Source organism: Prenolepis imparis, unplaced genomic scaffold, assembly GCF_030444845.1.
Source record: "Prenolepis imparis isolate NDT839.2.m4 unplaced genomic scaffold, iyPreImpa1.0 SCAF_533, whole genome shotgun sequence".
Lineage (NCBI taxonomy): Eukaryota > Metazoa > Arthropoda > Insecta > Hymenoptera > Formicidae > Prenolepis > Prenolepis imparis.
In genome coordinates this window covers 1-18,870 of record NW_028141691.1, presented here as the reverse complement: position 1 = coordinate 18,870, position 18,870 = coordinate 1, and the positions used below count along the sequence as shown (strand labels likewise).

Genomic DNA, 18,870 nt, shown 5'->3' with positions numbered 1-18,870 from the left:
GTAATCAATGTACTATTAAAATGTATAATCGATGAATTTTTGGCTCGTCTTGAAATATTAGAATTCGATACTTTTTTACCGCTGACCCTATGCGACGCAACCTTATTTTATGTATATCAAGTTAAAAAATTTGTACGCTGGTGTCTGTTTGGTACCAAATGATTCTGAAATCAATGTAGTATTAAAATGTATAATCGATGAATTTTTGGCTCGTCTTTAAATATTAGAAACCGATACTTTTTTACCGCTGACCCCATGCGACGCAAGCTTATTTGATGTATATCAAGTTAAAAAATTTGTACGCTGGTGTCTGCTTGGTACCAAAAGATTCTGTAATCAATGTACTATTAAAATGTATAATCGATGAATTTTTGGCTCGTCTTAAAATATTAGAAATTGATACTTTTTTACCGCTGACCCTATGCGACGCATCATTATTTTATGTATATCATATTAAAAAATTTGTACGCTGGTGTCTGCTTGGTACCAAATAATTCTGTAATCAACGTACTATTAAAATGTATAATCGATGAATTTTTGGCTCGACTTTAAATATTAGAAATTGATACTTTTTTACCGCTGACCCTATGCGACGCATCATTATTTTATGTATATCATATTAAAAAATTTGTACGCTGGTGTCTGCTTGGTACCAAATAATTCTGTAATCAACGTACTATTAAAATGTATAATCGATGAATTTTTGGCTCGACTTTAAATATTAGAAACCGATACTTTTTTACCGCTGACCCCATGCGACGCAAGCTTATTTTATGTATATCAAGTCAAAAAATTTGTACGCTGGTGTCTGCTTGGTACCAATAGATTCTGTAATCAATGTACTATTAAAATGTATAATCGATGAATTTTTGGCTCGTCTTGAAATATTAGATTTCGATACTTTTTTACCGCTGACCCTATGCGACGCAACCTTATTTTATGTTTATCAAGTTAAAAAATTTGTACGCTGGTGTCTGCTTGGTACCAAAAGATTCTGTAATCAATGTATTATTAAAATGTATAATCGATGAATTTTTGGCTCGTCTTAAAATATTAGATATTGATACTTTTCGGACGCGGACCCTGTGCGACGCATCCATATTTTATGTTTATCGTATTAAAAAATTTGTACGCTGGTGTCTGCTTGGTACCAAATAATTCTGTAATCAATGTAGTATTAAAATGTATAATCTATGAATTTTTGGCTCGTCTTTAAATATTAGAAATCGATACTTTTCTACCGCTGACCCCATGCGAAGCAAACTTATTTTATATATATCAAGTCAAAAAATTTGTACGCTGGTGTCTGCTTGGTACCAAAAGATTCTGTAATCAATGTACTATTAAAATGTATAATCGATGAATTTTTGGCTCGTCTTGAAATATTAGAATTCGATACTTTTTTACCGCTGACCCTATGCGACGCAACCTTATTTTATGTATATCAAGTTAAAAAATTTGTACGCTGGTGTCTGTTTGGTACCAAATGATTCTGCAATCAATGTAGTATTAAAATGTATAATCGATGAATTTTTGGCTCGTCTTTAAATATTAGAAACCGATACTTTTTTACCGCTGACCCCATGCGACGCAAGCTTATTTGATGTATATCAAGTTAAAAAATTTGTACGCTGGTGTCTGCTTGGTACCAAAAGATTCTGTAATCAATGTACTATTAAAATGTATAATCGATGAATTTTTGGCTCGTCTTAAAATATTAGAAATTGATACTTTTTTGACGCGGACCCTGTGCGACGCATTCTTATTTTATGTTAATCATATTAAAAAATTTGTACGCTGGTGTCTGCATGGTACGAAAAGATTCTGTAATCAATGTATTATTAAAATGTATAATCGATGAATTTTTGGCTCGTCTTAAAATATTAGAAATCGATACTTTTCTACCGCTGACCCCATGCGAAGCAAGCTTATTTGATGTATATCAAGTTAAAAAATTTGTACGCTGGTGTCTGCTTGGTACCAAAAGATTCTGTAATCAATGTTATATTAAAATGTATAATCGATGAATTTTTGACTCGTCTTAAAATATTAGATATTGATACTTTTTGGACGCGGACCCTGTGCGACGCATCCATATTTTATGTTTATCGTATTAAAAAATTTGTACGCTGGTGTCTGCATGGTACCAAAAGATTCTGTAATCAATGTACTATTAAAATGTATAATCGATGAATTTTTGGCTCGTCTTTAAATATTAGAAATCGATACTTTTCTACCGCTGACCCCATGCGAAGCAAGCTTATTTTATGTATATCAAGTCAAAAAATTTGTACGCTGGTGTCTGCTTGGTACCAATAGATTCTGTAATCAATGTACTATTAAAATGTATAATCGATGAATTTTTGGCTTGTCTTGAAATATTAGATTTCGATACTTTTTTACCGCTGACCCTATGCGACGCAACCTTATTTTATGTTTATCAAGTTAAAAAATTTGTACGCTGGTGTCTGCTTGGTACCAAAAGATTCTGTAATCAATGTATTATTAAAATGTATAATCGATGAATTTTTGGCTCGTCTTAAAATATTAGATATTGATACTTTTTGGACGCGGACCCTGTGCGACGCATCCATATTTTATGTTTATCGTATTAAAAAATTTGTACGCTGGTGTCTGCTTGGTACCAAATAATTCTGTAATCAATGTAGTATTAAAATGTATAATCTATGAATTTTTGGCTCGTCTTTAAATATTAGAAATCGATACTTTTCTACCGCTGACCCCATGCGAAGCAAACTTATTTTATGTATATCAAGTCAAAAAATTTGTACGCTGGTGTCTGCTTGGTACCAAAAGATTCTGTAATCAATGTACTTTTAAAATGTATAATCGATGAATTTTTGGCTCGTCTTGAAATATTAGAATTCGATACTTTTTTACCGCTGACCCTATGCTACGCAACCTTATTTTATGTATATCAATTTAAAAAATTTGTACGCTGGTGTCTGTTTGGTACCAAATGATTCTGCAATCAATGTAGTATTAAAATGTATAATCGATGAATTTTTGGCTCGTCTTTAAATATTAGAAACCGATACTTTTTTACCGCTGACCCCATGCGACCCAAGCTTATTTGATGTATATCAAGTTAAAAAATATGTACGCTGGTGTCTGCTTGGTACCAAAAGATTCTGTAATCAATGTACTATTAAAATGAAAAATCGATGAATTTTTGGCTCGTCTTAAAATATTAGAAATTGATACTTTTTTGACGCGGACCCTGTGCGACGCATCCTTATTTTATGTTAATCATATTAAAAAATTTGTACGCTGGTGTCTGCATGGTACGAAAAGATTCTGTAATCAATGTATTATTAAAATGTATAATCGATGAATTTTTGGCTCGTCTTAAAATATTAGATATTGATACTTTTTGGACGCGGACCCTGTGCGACGCATCCATATTTTATGTATATCGTATTAAAAAATTTGTACGCTGGTGTCTGCATGGTACCAAAAGATTCTGTAATCAATGTACTATTAAAATGTATAATCGATGAATTTTTGGCTCGTCTTTAAATATTAGAAATCGACACTTTTCTACCGCTGACCCCATGCGAAGCAAGCTTATTTTATGTATATCAAGTCAAAAAATTTGTACGCTGGTGTCTGCTTGGTACCAAAAGATTCTGTAATCAATGTATTATTAAAATGTATAATCGATGAATTTTTGGCTCGTCTTAAAATATTAGAAATTGATACTTTTTTACCGCTGACCCCATGCGACGCAAGCTTATTTGATGTATATCAAGTTAAAAAATTTGTACGCTGGTGTCTGCTTGGTACCAAAAGATTCTGTAATCAATGTATTATTAAAATGTATAATCGATGAATTTTTGGCTCGTCTTAAAATATTAGAAATTAATACTTTTTTGACGCGGACCCTGTGCGACGCATCCTTATTTTATGTTAATCATATTAAAAAATTTGTACGCTGGTGTCTGCATGGTACGAAAAGATTCTGTATTCAATGTACTATTAAAATGTATAATCGATGAATTTTTGGCTCGTCTTAAAATATTAGAAATTGATACTTCTTTACCGCTGACCCTATGTGACGCATCATTATTTTATGTATATCATATTAAAAAATTTGTACGCTGGTGTCTGCTTGGTAGCAAATAATTCTGTAATCAACGTACTATTAAAATGTATAATCGATGAATTTTTGGCTCGTCTTAAAATATTAGATATTGATACTTTTTGGACGCGGACCCTGTGCGACGCATCCTTATTTTATGTTTATCGTATTAAAAAATTTGTACGCTGGTGTCTGCTTGGTACCAAATAATTCTGTAATCAATGTAGTATTAAAATGTATAATCTATGAATTTTTGGCTCGTCTTTAAATATTAGAAATCGATACTTTTCTACCGCTGACCCCATGCGAAGCAAGCTTATTTTATGTATATCAAGTCAAAAAATTTGTACGCTGGTGTCTGCTTGGTACCAAAAGATTCTGTAATCAATGTACTATTAAAATGTATAATCGATGAATTTTTGGCTCGTCTTGAAATATTAGATTTCGATACTTTTTTACCGCTGACCCTATGCGACGCAACCTTATTTTATGTATATCAAGTTAAAAAATTTGTACGCTGGTGTCTGTTTGGTACCAAATGATTCTGCAATCAATGTAGTATTAAAATGTATAATCGATGAATTTTTGGCTCGTCTTTAAATATTAGAAACCGATACTTTTTTACCGCTGACCCCATGCGATGCAAGCTTATTTGATGTATATCAAGTTAAAAAATTTGTACGCTGGTGTCTGCTTGGTACCAAAAGATTCTGTAATCAATGTACTATTAAAATGTATAATCGATGAATTTTTGGCTCGTCTTAAAATATTAGAAATTGATACTTTTTTACCGCTGACCCTATGCGACGCATCATTATTTTATGTATATCATATTAAAAAATTTGTACGCTGGTGTCTGCTTGGTACCAAATAATTCTGTAATCAACGTACTATTAAAATGTATAATCGATGAATTTTTGGCTCGACTTTAAATATTAGAAACCGATACTTTTTTACCGCTGACCCCATGCGACGCAAGCTTATTATTTGTATATCAAGTTAAAAAATTTGTACGCTGGTGTCTGCTTGGTACCAAAAGATTCTGTAATCAATGTATTATTAAAATGTATAATCGATGAATTTTTGGCTCGTCTTAAAATATTAGATATTGATACTTTTTGGACGCGGACCCTGTGCGACGCATCCATATTTTATGTTTATCGTATTAAAAAATTTGTACGCTGGTGTCTGCTTGGTACCAAATAATTCTGTAATCAATGTAGTATTAAAATGTATAATCTATGAATTTTTGGCTCGTCTTTAAATATTAGAAATCGATACTTTTCTACCGCTGACCCCATGCGAAGCAAACTTATTTTATGTATATCAAGTCAAAAAATTTGTACGCTGGTGTCTGCTTGGTACCAAAAGATTCTGTAATCAATGTACTATTAAAATGTATAATCGATGAATTTTTGGCTCGTCTTGAAATATTAGAATTCGATACTTTTTTACCGCTGACCCTATGCGACGCAACCTTATTTTATGTATATCAAGTTAAAAAATTTGTACGCTGGTGTCTGTTTGGTACCAAATGATTCTGCAATCAATGTAGTATTAAAATGTATAATCGATGAATTTTTGGCTCGTCTTTAAATATTAGAAAACGATACTTTTTTACCGCTGACCCCATGCGACGCAAGCTTATTTGATGTATATCAAGTTAAAAAATTTGTACGCTGGTGTCTGCTTGGTACCAAAAGATTCTGTAATCAATGTACTATTAAAATGTATAATCGATGAATTTTTGGCTCGTCTTAAAATATTAGAAATTGATACTTTTTTGACGCGGACCCTGTTCGACGCATCCTTATTTTATGTTAATCATATTAAAAAATTTGTACGCTGGTGTCTGCATGGTACGAAAAGATTCTGTAATCAATGTATTATTAAAATGTATAATCGATGAATTTTTGGCTCGTCTTAAAATATTAGATATTGATACTTTTTGGACGCGGACCCTGTGCGACGCATCCATATTTTATGTATATCGTATTAAAAAATTTGTACGCTGGTGTCTGCATGGTACCAAAAGATTCTGTAATCAATGTACTATTAAAATGTATAATCGATGAATTTTTGGCTCGTCTTTAAATATTAGAAATCGATACTTTTCTAACGCTGACCCCATGCGAAGCAAGCTTATCTTATGTATATCAAGTCAAAAAATTTGTACGCTGGTGTCTGCTTGGTACCAAAAGATTCTGTAATCAATGTATTATTAAAATGTATAATCGATGAATTTTTGGCTCGTCTTAAAATATTAGAAATTGATACTTTTTTACCGCTGACCCCATGCGACGCAAGCTTATTTGATGTATATCGAGTTAAAAAATTTGTACGCTGGTGTCTGCTTGGGACCAAAAGATTCTGTAATCAATGTATTATTAAAATGTATAATCGATGAATTTTTGGCTCGTCTTAAAATATTAGAAATTGATACTTTTTTGACGCGGACCCTGTGCGACGCATCCTTATTTTATGTTAATCATATTAAAAAATTTGTACGCTGGTGTCTGCATGGTACGAAAAGATTCTGTATTCAATGTACTATTAAAATGTATAATCGATGAATTTTTGGCTCGTCTTAAAATATTAGAAATTGATACTTCTTTACCGCTGACCCTATGTGACGCATCATTATTTTATGTATATCATATTAAAAAATTTGTACGCTGGTGTCTGCTTGGTAGCAAATAATTCTGTAATCAACGTACTATTAAAATGTATAATCGATGAATTTTTGGCTCGTCTTAAAATATTAGATATTGATACTTTTTGGACGCGGACCCTGTGCGACGCATCCTTATTTTATGTTTATCGTATTAAAAAATTTGTACGCTGGTGTCTGCTTGGTACCAAATAATTCTGTAATCAATGTAGTATTAAAATGTATAATCTATGAATTTTTGGCTCGTCTTTAAATATTAGAAATCATTACTTTTCTACCGCTGACCCCATGCGAAGCAAGCTTATTTTATGTATATCAAGTCAAAAAATTTGTACGCTGGTGTCTGCTTGGTACCAAAAGATTCTGTAATCAATGTACTATTAAAATGTATAATCGATGAATTTTTGGCTCGTCTTGAAATATTAGAATTCGATACTTTTTTACCGCTGACCCTATGCGACGCAACCTTATTTTATGTATATCAAGTTAAAAAATTTGTACGCTGGTGTCTGCTTGGTACCAAATAATTCTGTAATCAACGTACTATTAAAATGTATAATCGATGAATTTTTGGCTCGACTTTAAATATTAGAAACCGATACTTTTTTACCGCTGACCCCATGCGACGCAAGCTTATTTTATGTATATCATGTTAAAAAATTTGTACGCTGGTGTCTGCTTGGTACCAAAAGATTCTGTAATCAATGTATTATTAAAATGTATAATCGATGAATTTTTGGCTCGTCTTAAAATATTAGAAATTTATACTTTTTTGACGCGGACCCTGTGCGACGCATCCTTATTTTATGTTAATCATATTAAAAAATTTGTACGCTGGTGTCTGCATGGTACGAAATGATTCTGTAATCAATGTATTATTAAAATGTATAATCGATGAATTTTTGGCTCGTCTTAAAATATTAGATATTGATACTTTTTGGACGCGGACCCTGTGCGACGCATCCATATTTTATGTTTATCGTATTAAAAAATTTGTACGCTGGTGTCTGCATGGTACCAAAAGATTCTGTAATCAATGTACTATTAAAATGTATAATCGATGAATTTTTGGCTCGTCTTTAAATATTAGAAATCGATACTTTTCTACCGCTGACCCCATGCGAAGCAAGCTTATTTTATGTATATCAAGTCAAAAAATTTGTACGCTGGTGTCTGCTTGGTACCAAAAGATTCTGTAATCAATGTATTATTAAAATGTATAATCGATGAATTTTTGGCTCGTCTTAAAATATTAGAAATTGATACTTTTTTACCGCTGAACCCATGCGACGCAAGCTTATTTGATGTATATCAAGTTAAAAAATTTGTACGCTGGTGTCTGCTTGGTACCAAAAGATTCTGTAATCAATGTATTATTAAAATGTATAATCGATGAATTTTTGGCTCGTCTTAAAATATTAGAAATTGATACTTTTTTGACGCGGACCCTGTGCGACGCATCCTTATTTTATGTTAATCATATTAAAAAATTTGTACGCTGGTGTCTGCATGGTACGAAAAGATTCTGTATTCAATGTACTATTAAAATGTATAATCGATGAATTTTTGGCTTGTCTTAAAATATTAGAAATTGATACTTCTTTACCGCTGACCCTATGTGACGCATCATTATTTTATGTTTATCATATTAAAAAATTTGTACGCTGGTGTCTGCTTGGTAGCAAATAATTCTGTAATCAACGTACTATTAAAATGTATAATCGATGAATTTTTGGCTCGTCTTGAAATATTAGAATTCGATACTTTTTTACCGCTGACCCTATGCGACGCAACCTTATTTTATGTATATCAAGTTAAAAAATTTGTACGCTGGTGTCTGGTTGGTACCAAATGATTCTGCAATCAATGTAGTATTAAAATGTATAATCGATGAATTTTTGGCTCGACTTTAAATATTAGAAACCGATACTTTTTTACCGCTGACCCCATGCGACGCAAGCTTATTATATGTATATCAAGTTAAAAAATTTGTACGCTGGTGTCTGCTTGGTACCAAAAGATTCTGTAATCAATGTATTATTAAAATGTATAATCGATGAATTTTTGGCTCGTCTTAAAATATTAGATATTGATACTTTTTTGACGCGGACCCTGTGCGACGCATCCTTATTTTATGTTAACCATATTAAAAAATTTGTACGCTGGTGTCTGCATGGTACGAAAAGATTCTGTAATCAATGTATTATTAAAATGTATAATCGATGAATTTTTGGCTCGTCTTAAAATATTAGATATTGATACTTTTTGGACGCGGACCCTGTGCGACGCATCCATATTTTGTTTATCGTATTAAAAAATTTGTACGCTGGTGTCTGCTTGGTACCAAATAATTCTGTAATCAAAGTAGTATTAAAATGTATAATCTATGAATTTTTGGCTCGTCTTTAAATATTAGAAATCGATACTTTTCTACCGCTGACCCCATGCGAAGCAAACTTTTTTATGTATATCAAGTCAAAAAATTTGTACGCTGGTGTCTGCTTGGTACCAAAAGATTCTGTAATCAATGTACTATTAAAATGTATAATCGATGAATTTTTGGCTCGTCTTGAAATATTAGAATTCGATACTTTTTTACCGCTGACCCTATGCGACGCAACCTTATTATATGTATATCAAGTTAAAAAATTTGTACGCTGGTGTCTGTTTGGTACCAAATGATTCTGCAATCAATGTAGTATTAAAATGTATAATCGATGAATTTTTGGCTCGTCTTTAAATATTAGAAACCGATACTTTTTTACCGCTGACCCCATAAGACGCAAGCTTATTTGATGTATATCAAGTTAAAAAATTTGTACGCTGGTGTCTGCTTGGTACCAAAAGATTCTGTAATCAATGTACTATTAAAATGTATAATCGATGAATTTTTGGCTCTTCTTAAAATATTAGAAATTGATACTTTTTTACCGCTGACCCTATGCGACGCATCATTATTTTATGTATATCATATTAAAAAATTTGTACGCTGGTGTCTGCTTGGTACCAAATAATTCTGTAATCAACGTACTATTAAAATGTATAATCGATGAATTTTTGGCTCGACTTTAAATATTAGAAACCGATACTTTTTTACCGCTGACCCCATGCGACGCAAGCTTATTATATGTATATCAAGTTAAAAAATTTGTACGCTGGTGTCTGCTTGGTACCAAAAGATTCTGTAATCAATGTATTATTAAAATGTATAATCGATGAATTTTTGGCTCGTCTTAAAATATTAGATATTGATACTTTTTGGACGCGGACCCTGTGCGACGCATCCATATTTTATGTTTATCGTATTAAAAAATTTGTACGCTGGTGTCTGCTTGGTACCAAATAATTCTGTAATCAATGTAGTATTAAAATGTATAATCTATGAATTTTTGGCTCGTCTTTAAATATTAGAAATCGATACTTTTCTACCGCTGACCCCATGCGAAGCAAACTTATTTTATGTATATCAAGTCAAAAAATTTGTACGCTGGTGTCTGCTTGGTACCAAAAGATTCTGTAATCAATGTACTATTAAAATGTATAATCGATGAATTTTTGGCTCGTCTTGAAATATTAGAATTCGATACTTTTTTACCGCTGACCCTATGCGACGCAACCTTATTTTATGTATATCAAGTTAAAAAATTTGTACGCTGGTGTCTGTTTGGTACCAAATGATTCTGCAATCAATGTAGTATTAAAATGTATAATCGATGAATTTTTGGCTCGTCTTTAAATATTAGAAACCGATACTTTTTTACCGCTGACCCCATGCGACGCAAGCTTATTTGATGTATATCAAGTTAAAAAATTTGTACGCTGGTGTCTGCTTGGTACCAAAAGATTCTGTAATCAATGTACTATTAAAATGTATAATCGATGAATTTTTGGCTCGTCTTAAAATATTAGAAATTGATACTTTTTTGACGCGGACCCTGTGCGACGCATCCTTATTTTATGTTAATCATATTAAAAAATTTGTACGCTGGTGTCTGCATGGTACGAAAAGATTCTGTAATCAATGTATTATTAAAATGTATAATCGATGAATTTTTGGCTCGTCTTAAAATATTGGAAATCGATACTTTTTACCGCTGACCCTATGCGACGCAACCTTATTTTATGTATATCAAGTTAAAAAATTTGTACGCTGGTGTCTGTTTGGTACCAAATGATTCTGTAATCAATGTACTATTAAAATGTATAATCGATGAATTTTTGGCTCGTCTTTAAATATTAGAAATTTATACATTTATGCCGCTGACCCTATGCGACGCATCCTTAATTTATGTATAGCAAATGAAAAAGTTTGTACGCTGTTGTCTGCTTGGTACCAAAAGATTCTGTAATCAATGTACTATTAAAATGTATAATCAATGAATTTTTGGCTCGTCTTTAAATATTAGAAATCGATACTTTTTTGACGCGGACCCTGTGCGACGCATCCTTATTTTATGTTTATCGTATTAAAAAATTTGTACGCTGGTGTCTGCATGGTACGAAAAGATTCTGTAATCAATGTAAAATTAAAATGTACAATCGATGAATTTTTGGCTCGTCTTAAAATATTGGAAATCGATACTTTTTACCGCTGACCCTATGCGACGCAACCTTATTTTATGTATATCAAGTTAAAAAATTTGTACGCTGGTGTCTGTTTGGTACCAAATGATTCTGTAATCAATGTACTAATAAAATGTATAATCGATGGATTTTTGGCTCGTCATTAAATATTAGAAATTGATACATTTATGCCGCTGACCCTATGCGACGCATCCTTAATTTATGTATAGCAAATGAAAAAGTTTGTACGCTGTTGTCTGCTTGGTACCAAAAGACTCTGTAATCAATGTACTATTAAAATGTATAATCGATGAATTTTTGGCTCGTCTTAAAATATTGGAAATCGATACTTTTTACCGCTGACCCTATGCGACGCAACCTTATTTTATGTATATCAAGTTAAAAAATTTGTACGCTGGTGTCTGTTTGGTACCAAATGATTCTGTAATCAATGTACTATTAAAATGTATAATCGATGAATTTTTGGCTCGTCTTAAAATATTAGAAATTGATACATTTATACCGCTGACCCTATGCGACGCATCCTTAATTTATGTATAGCAAATGAAAAAGTTTGTACGCTGTTGTCTGCTTGGTACGAAAAGATTCTGTAATCAATGTAAAATTAAAATGTACAATCGATGAATTTTTGGCTCGTCTTAAAATATTGGAAATCGATACTTTTTACCGCTGACCCTATGCGACGCAACCTTATTTTATGTATATCAAGTTAAAAAATTTGTACGCTGGTGTCTGTTTGTTACCAAATGATTCTATAATCAATGTACTAAATTATAATTCTGACAACTGCATTATATTGACAGGCCAATACGATGAAGCTAATAACACGGAGACATCAAACAATCCCAATACTCTCACTAATTATTTAACACAACTATCAATAAATGATACAAATTTTTCTCAAATTTCTTTAATTTCCTATTTGACACCTCTGGAGCAGAATATTAATGTCAATAATTTTCAAACCGATCAAGTGCAATCAAAATCTTTTCAAATCAACAATAACTGTTCCTGTACAGAAACGAGCGATGCCACTGAAAATAAAAATGAAAAAGGTGACAGTGCATACGATACATGGAAAATCGAGACACTTAATAACGACACCAAAATGACAACGAATAAGCCTACCGCCAATAACCCGGATACCAATGTCAGGCACTATTATAATCTACGATCTCGCAAGGAGAAGGTGATTGAGCACAAAAAAGTAATAGTCTCTCCTTCAGTGATACAGAAAGCAGTATGTAAAAAACAACAGTCTATGGGAAAGTCTTCGTCGAAGAAACGTAAATCGGAACCTGCGAAGAATGTATCGGAGGAAACAAAGAGAAATAAAAATGAAGTAATCTCGGCCAACTGGTTGAATTTTAATCTCGAATTGTTGAATGCAGAACACTTAATTCATACATCAGTCAAGGTAATCCTTTCGACGCTTTGTGACAAGAGAACAGCGCAAGAATACGTTAGGCATAGATGTTGGAAAAATAGTTTGGAAGAGCAAGCTGTAAACGCAGTCTTGAATATAGTGCATATTTTTAAAATAGAGAAGAAGCCCAATATATGCGAAGACCTAATCGAAACGGCGATAATCGAAACTTTAGACGAGATAATGACATGTGTACAATTAAATGAGGTCTGCGTATCATATTATACGTATATATTATGTTAACGCATTCTCTTTCTATTTACAAGTATCGTATAATATATATATATATATATACAAGAAATGATAACAATAATAATCTTCTTTCAGACATCCATGTGGATATTTCGTACGACAATAATTCTACAATTTTGTCAGCTGCTGTCGATATGCGTCAAGACGATCAATTATCTAATTGCGATGTTAGAATCACTCCAATCTGTACTGATCGACACAATGAATGGAAATGAAATACGGATTATAGAAACAAGTCAGTTGCACTTAGTATCTTACGCGCTGGACATTGCTTTACAGAGATATCGTGTATTAGTACCGAGAGACAAGAAGCCTCAACCCATGGAAACCGCGATACCTTGCGTCGCAAATCTTTGGAAGATGCGCTGTAAGAAAAACGAGGAACTCGAAGATGTAAGCTTCGATCTGGTTGCTACTGAGAAAGAATGGAGAAACGTATTACAAAAATTCACAGTAGTATCCGTGGAGCATTTCATAATGGCACAATTCGCCAATGTTTCATTTGAGTTATATAACACATTAATCTCGGTTTAATACAAGTATATAAAGTTTTATTTAGTTTTTATTAATTAATAAGTTTATTAATTAATAAGTTATATCTTATAAATATATTTAATATATAAATATGTTATAATATATGTATATGTTTCTAATAATATGTTTCTAATAAATATGTTTTTATTATATGTTTAAATATGTCATTCTCTAAGCATTTTCACAGCAAAGCAAAATATAATAAGGTAAAAATTAATAATAATTTCTTGCTATGACACGAAGCGCATCCATTTTTGTTTTTTTTAAATTGATCTTCCATTTCTGTAAAATTCTTGACGGGCCATCCGCATAAAGATTGTGGATTCTCCGGTATCGAATCGAAAGTAACGTTTATTAAAGTCTGCAGTGGACATATCTCTGTACAGTTTGGTAGAGTCAGAGGGATCATCGTGCCATCGATACCGGTGTAATAATTAATCTGAAATAATTTTAATATTCTTTAAAATTTACGAAAATAATTGTTTTGATTTACGCGTGTATGTATCTCTCGAAATAAAATGATTTCTTGAACAGTTTGGCGGAATATAGTCGCAAAAGTGAGATAAAATAATAATAAAGAGAATAAAATAAATATTACCTTCATTCCGTACATGTTTGTATCGTTATTGACGTATAATTCGAATATCAATGCTGCCGCTTCGTTAGGTATATGAGGCGACCAGAGATTGAGATTTTTCAAAACCCCGACAATATTTCTTTCGTCGCCGCTGTACAATATTATTTTTCGTTCCTTTGATAAATCACCTATCTTGTATTGCAACGAGTTGCCGAAAATCTCTTTTAAAAAGGTTCCACCGTTAAGTTGCCTTTGCAAAGAAGTAGTTGAAAGGAGATCATACTCTAGTAAGGTGACATCGTACATAGCACCGTCCGGAAACACGTCAATCGCCCAATTGGGCAATGTTTCATTTCGATCAGTCTGAAATAAAAAAAATTTTGTTGTATAAATCACGTAATATTACATTGATAAAATGTAATTTATATAAAATAATAGAGTAATCTTCTGTATGTATTAACATTTTTAACGAATATAAGATTCAACAAATTTGTAAAAGAAAAAGAGAATTTACAGATCTCTTTAAAAATTCATAGTTTTAGAAATTTTTTTTATAAAATATCTAAAAAAGAGAGAGAAAGAGTTCAAACTTGTTAAAATAATTTTACTAATTTTCATTTTTTTTACAGGCTTACCATAGTTTCTAAAGCAGCATATAAAAGTGCCACATCCGTTGGCGTGCTAATATTTCTTCTAGTATATTGAGAAAGATGGTAAAACAAAGATTGATACTGCACTGTCATTTTCTGCGTTTCAATTTTTTGCAACACTTGATCCATTTGTAGATCAAAATTTGGACACAGAGAACCCAGCAACAACGTATCTTCCTTCAATTCCTGATATTCTACAAAAACTTGTCTATTATCTAAGAGAATAAGTTGTACTTTAAGTACACAATATTTTTCAATTTGGATATATTCTCTAATCAACGAGAAACGATTTCTATTCATTAATACTAACCGGTCGGTATCGGTTGCCAATTGATGCCTTCAAACCATATTTGATTTGCCGCGGGGGGCCACAATCCAGCATTAACAAGCTGAGCGGATAACATTGATAAAGCATACTCCGTCGTTTGCATCTTCATAATATCGGACGTATATATGTCCCCTAAAAATTCGTCGTACCTCTCGCGCAGATACACTCCGAGATTATACATGTTGAGATGCGCCTTCTGTTTAATAGCAACATAACGATATAGTCACAATTTTTTCTAAATAGAAATACATTTTATACATACTATAAATCGAAATTAATATATTACATATTAATTATATTATATATTTAATTTATTAATATTGTACGTACTATCGGCAAGCTCAGTGCGGCGGAAGTAAAGTATTTGTACGACAAGATTTCCGGGATGTTTGCCTCGTTTTTCTTCGCGTTGTCTTCCATTGGGGTATACAATTTATGCGCGAACAACTGCGATCAAACAACATATCAGTCTATCGTTGGTCTTTCGTTACACTTAAACTTAAAGATTTATACTTACAACCTGCACCAATTTTAATTCTGGCGCAGACTGGCATAGACTGGGAATTATGAAGCTGCATAATGCAAGATTAACGCAAATGAAATGTAGTCTATTCATTTTTGTGCGTCTCTTCTTTTGGGGGGAGTAGATATATATGTATATATAACACTTTACAATTGTGTGTGTATAAATCTAACGATTAATACGTGAGACTGACAAAAAAGAAGACAGTCAGAGCGAAGCTCTAAATTGTTTGTCAACAATGATGAATGTGATACTATGGCAGAACGAAGAACTTTGAAAGTGGCATTGAGTAAAAGCAGTTGATACAAATACAACGTAAGCGAAAATAAAATTGCCCTAAGTAACAATTAAACTTCGTTTATGAGACAAAGATAAACAAAATTATTTTTTCTTCAGTTTTTTGTTGTCTTCGTCCGCTATCAATTACAATGTTTTGATGGCTCCTTCTTTTTTTGAATATTTGACATCTAATTGAAAATTTGCGTTTCACGGAGAATTTTAATTGATACGTTTATGTATATAGATATATATTTATTTTATTTGGATAACTTTCCTTCTTTATTTTTTATAATAGATTTTTAAGTGGATTTAAAGATAAAGGCTGAACGATAGAGATGCCGCATTTGGTCATATCATTCGAGATAAGAATTTTCCTCGTTTACGTCCACATCCGTAAGGACAATCAGCCTGTCCCGCGACGTTTCCGAAAGTAACCACTTGTATCCGCGTCTGATTGATAAACGCAGGGTTATCAGCGCATATGAATAATTAAGACATACACGATAAACCAACACGATTTACCACATCTTTTTCCCTCTATTTATCCCAGTTTCTTTATCGTCACTGCAACAAGATTACTCCGATTTAATTAACCATATCTGAAATGAATTTTGTACTATATATAAATTTTGTATGTATTAATAATTTATTCATTATTTCTTTCTTCTCTGGCTAGTACACTATTTTTTTGTTCAATCATTGATTTATTTTTTTTCTCAATCAGCTCGATTGCACCTGACTGATATATTAATTAAAGAGAGAAAGGGAAAGAGAGAAAGAGGGGGGAAGAAGAGGGTAGATTAAATATAAGATAATTACAATCAAATTATGACTGATAACGAATTTCACATTGCACAAAGTAATACTTAAATAAACACGTAAAGATGTTAATCACTAATTTAAAAAGTTTAGACTTATAACAAAATCACCCCTTGCGCCCTTCTTCATTCGCGAAAAAAAAAATGGTACCTTCGAAATGCTTAGCTTTTGATTCTTCACGTTTCTTCTTCTCGGAGAAACTGAATAAACACCGAGCGATTCAATTACTACCCACCACTTGATTTTCCTACCTGCGTGTCATCCTATTTACTTTCATTTATGTTTGCATGACGATAACAATTAAGTGACTCGGTTGAGACCCCAGATAGATATATTCAGAATTTATTCGGTAGATTCATATTAAGTCGAATTTATTTATCTATCTGAACAAAATTATTTATAAATATCTTAATAATACGGAAAGACGGGATTTAGTAAAATACATTAAAGGAATTATGATAATCTTGTACATATATATAATATGTCAATATTGATTTCAAGTAAAGTTAGAAACAAAGTCTAATAATTCTTTAAAAAAGTCTGATAACGTCTGATAACGCCTGATAGTACACGAGTGTTCTCAAATATAATTTTGTATCCGAGAGATAATTTTAATTATTTTATGAAGAATTATAAAATTTTAAGGGGTAATAGTATTACTTGAGTGAGTAAATAATGATTCGATAATATACTGTAAGAAGCATAATCACAAAATGCGTCACGAAAATTTCTTGTTAATAGTTGTAATAAAAATCAAATATTAAATAAATACGAAACTACATATGGATTAGAGTTATAAATTTTTAGATATCAAATGTATAGTTACAAAATAAATTTGCATATTATACGTGTATATATGTATATATATATGTATATATTTGCAAAAAATGCAAAGTTGTTGCAATCTTTGCAATTTTGATAAAAATCATGCTCTTTGCTTATGATCTTGATAATTATTAACATCCTGACAAGTGCAGAACAAATACGTAAGAGCTTAATTCCCGTTAATTAAATACATAAGATATTTGCAAAAAATTAATAAAAAGTTCAATGTTTTTCTCAATTTATTTATCGTTAAAAAAACATCATTTATACATTTATAAATTATTTATTATATATATTAGTTAATTAAAAATCAAATATTTAATTATTATATTGCAGCATTAAGTTAAATTATTATTAATTATAATTGAATAATTATAGATAATGTCACGGCACTTAATGATATAATCGATATTTGTATATAATGATATTTGCTCACATAATTCATATATGTGATAGATATATCATCGTTTTATCTGTATTGATGTTACGTCGTAACACGTGTAACGCATACGCGATTAAATCACTGTATAATAAGCGTAAAAAAAGCGGAATTAACGATGACGATTGCGCATTAATTATAGTAGGATATGACGATAGTATTATACTACGCTATAGTGATGTCTTACGAAAGTCGCAGTCAAGGCGAAAATAATTTACATACTTCAGAAGAATATTAAACGCTTTACACGCGCGCGATAATGCTGTCGCGATTGCATTCTATTGTAGTCAATAAAATCTCGCAAAACCACTTTCATTCCTTCGAATTGCATTCATTAAAAAATAGTAACAACGTTATTTTAATTTATTTAAATCAAATGCATCATTTAAAATTAATCCGTAAAATTAAATCGATTTTTATCTTAGAGTACATTGAACAGGAAAATGCAAACATGAATTGTTTTGTTCGCCTTTCAACTTAATTATGATTTTTATCCGATAAACACATGGTAGTATAGTATCTGCGGATAATAAAATTTACATTATCAATGATATATCGGGATGTATAACATCGGAAATTAATTCTTCTCATTAATCATAGTTGAGTGTGATTGTAATTATAAGAAAGACTATGAGACATTAAGTATTGTACAGCGAACAATAAATATTAAAACATATTACATAATTATTTCAATTTCAACATTAGGCCATAAATATTGTGCAATGTCACGTCACACGTAATAACCAGCTGTTTAAACGATATTATCGTCAGAACGATAATGAGAAAAGCATTTTAGATTCACGAGTCAATCACTCTACCGGGCATCCCCGATTTGCGTGATTCAATAAATAATCTTTGCTT

At 31.7% G+C, this 18,870-nt stretch overlaps 2 protein-coding genes across 5 annotated transcripts; one reads left to right on the top strand and one right to left on the bottom strand.

Moving 5' to 3' along the window:
- Positions 1-12,160: 12,160 nt before the first annotated feature.
- LOC145948654 (uncharacterized) lies at positions 12,161-13,569 on the top strand (the record flags this gene model as incomplete). The annotated part of the gene is made up of 2 exons (XM_083058279.1): positions 12,161-12,990; positions 13,111-13,569. Coding segments are annotated over 2 exons (1,289 nt in total), but the record flags the coding sequence as incomplete, so codon positions are not given.
- Positions 13,570-13,579: 10 nt separating this feature from the next.
- Positions 13,580-17,049, bottom strand: LOC145948652 (venom acid phosphatase Acph-1-like). 4 transcript variants are annotated; one of them, XM_083058276.1, is made up of 8 exons: positions 16,896-17,049; positions 16,449-16,490; positions 15,642-16,376; positions 15,455-15,571; positions 15,107-15,320; positions 14,782-15,011; positions 14,168-14,509; positions 13,580-14,008 (listed from the first exon to the last, which is right to left on the bottom strand). In XM_083058276.1, exons 3-8 carry the CDS (start codon positions 15,738-15,740, stop codon positions 13,751-13,753), a joined length of 1,260 nt encoding a protein of 419 aa, XP_082914402.1. In that variant the 5' UTR covers positions 15,741-16,376; positions 16,449-16,490; positions 16,896-17,049; the 3' UTR covers positions 13,580-13,750. The 4 variants fall into 4 exon arrangements, with proteins under 4 accessions (XP_082914402.1, XP_082914403.1, XP_082914404.1 ...); XM_083058277.1 differs by lacking the exon at positions 16,896-17,049 and adding an exon at positions 16,746-16,873; XM_083058278.1 differs by having other exon boundaries at positions 14,782-14,990; positions 15,642-16,490; positions 16,896-17,047.
- Positions 17,050-18,870: the final 1,821 nt, after the last annotated feature.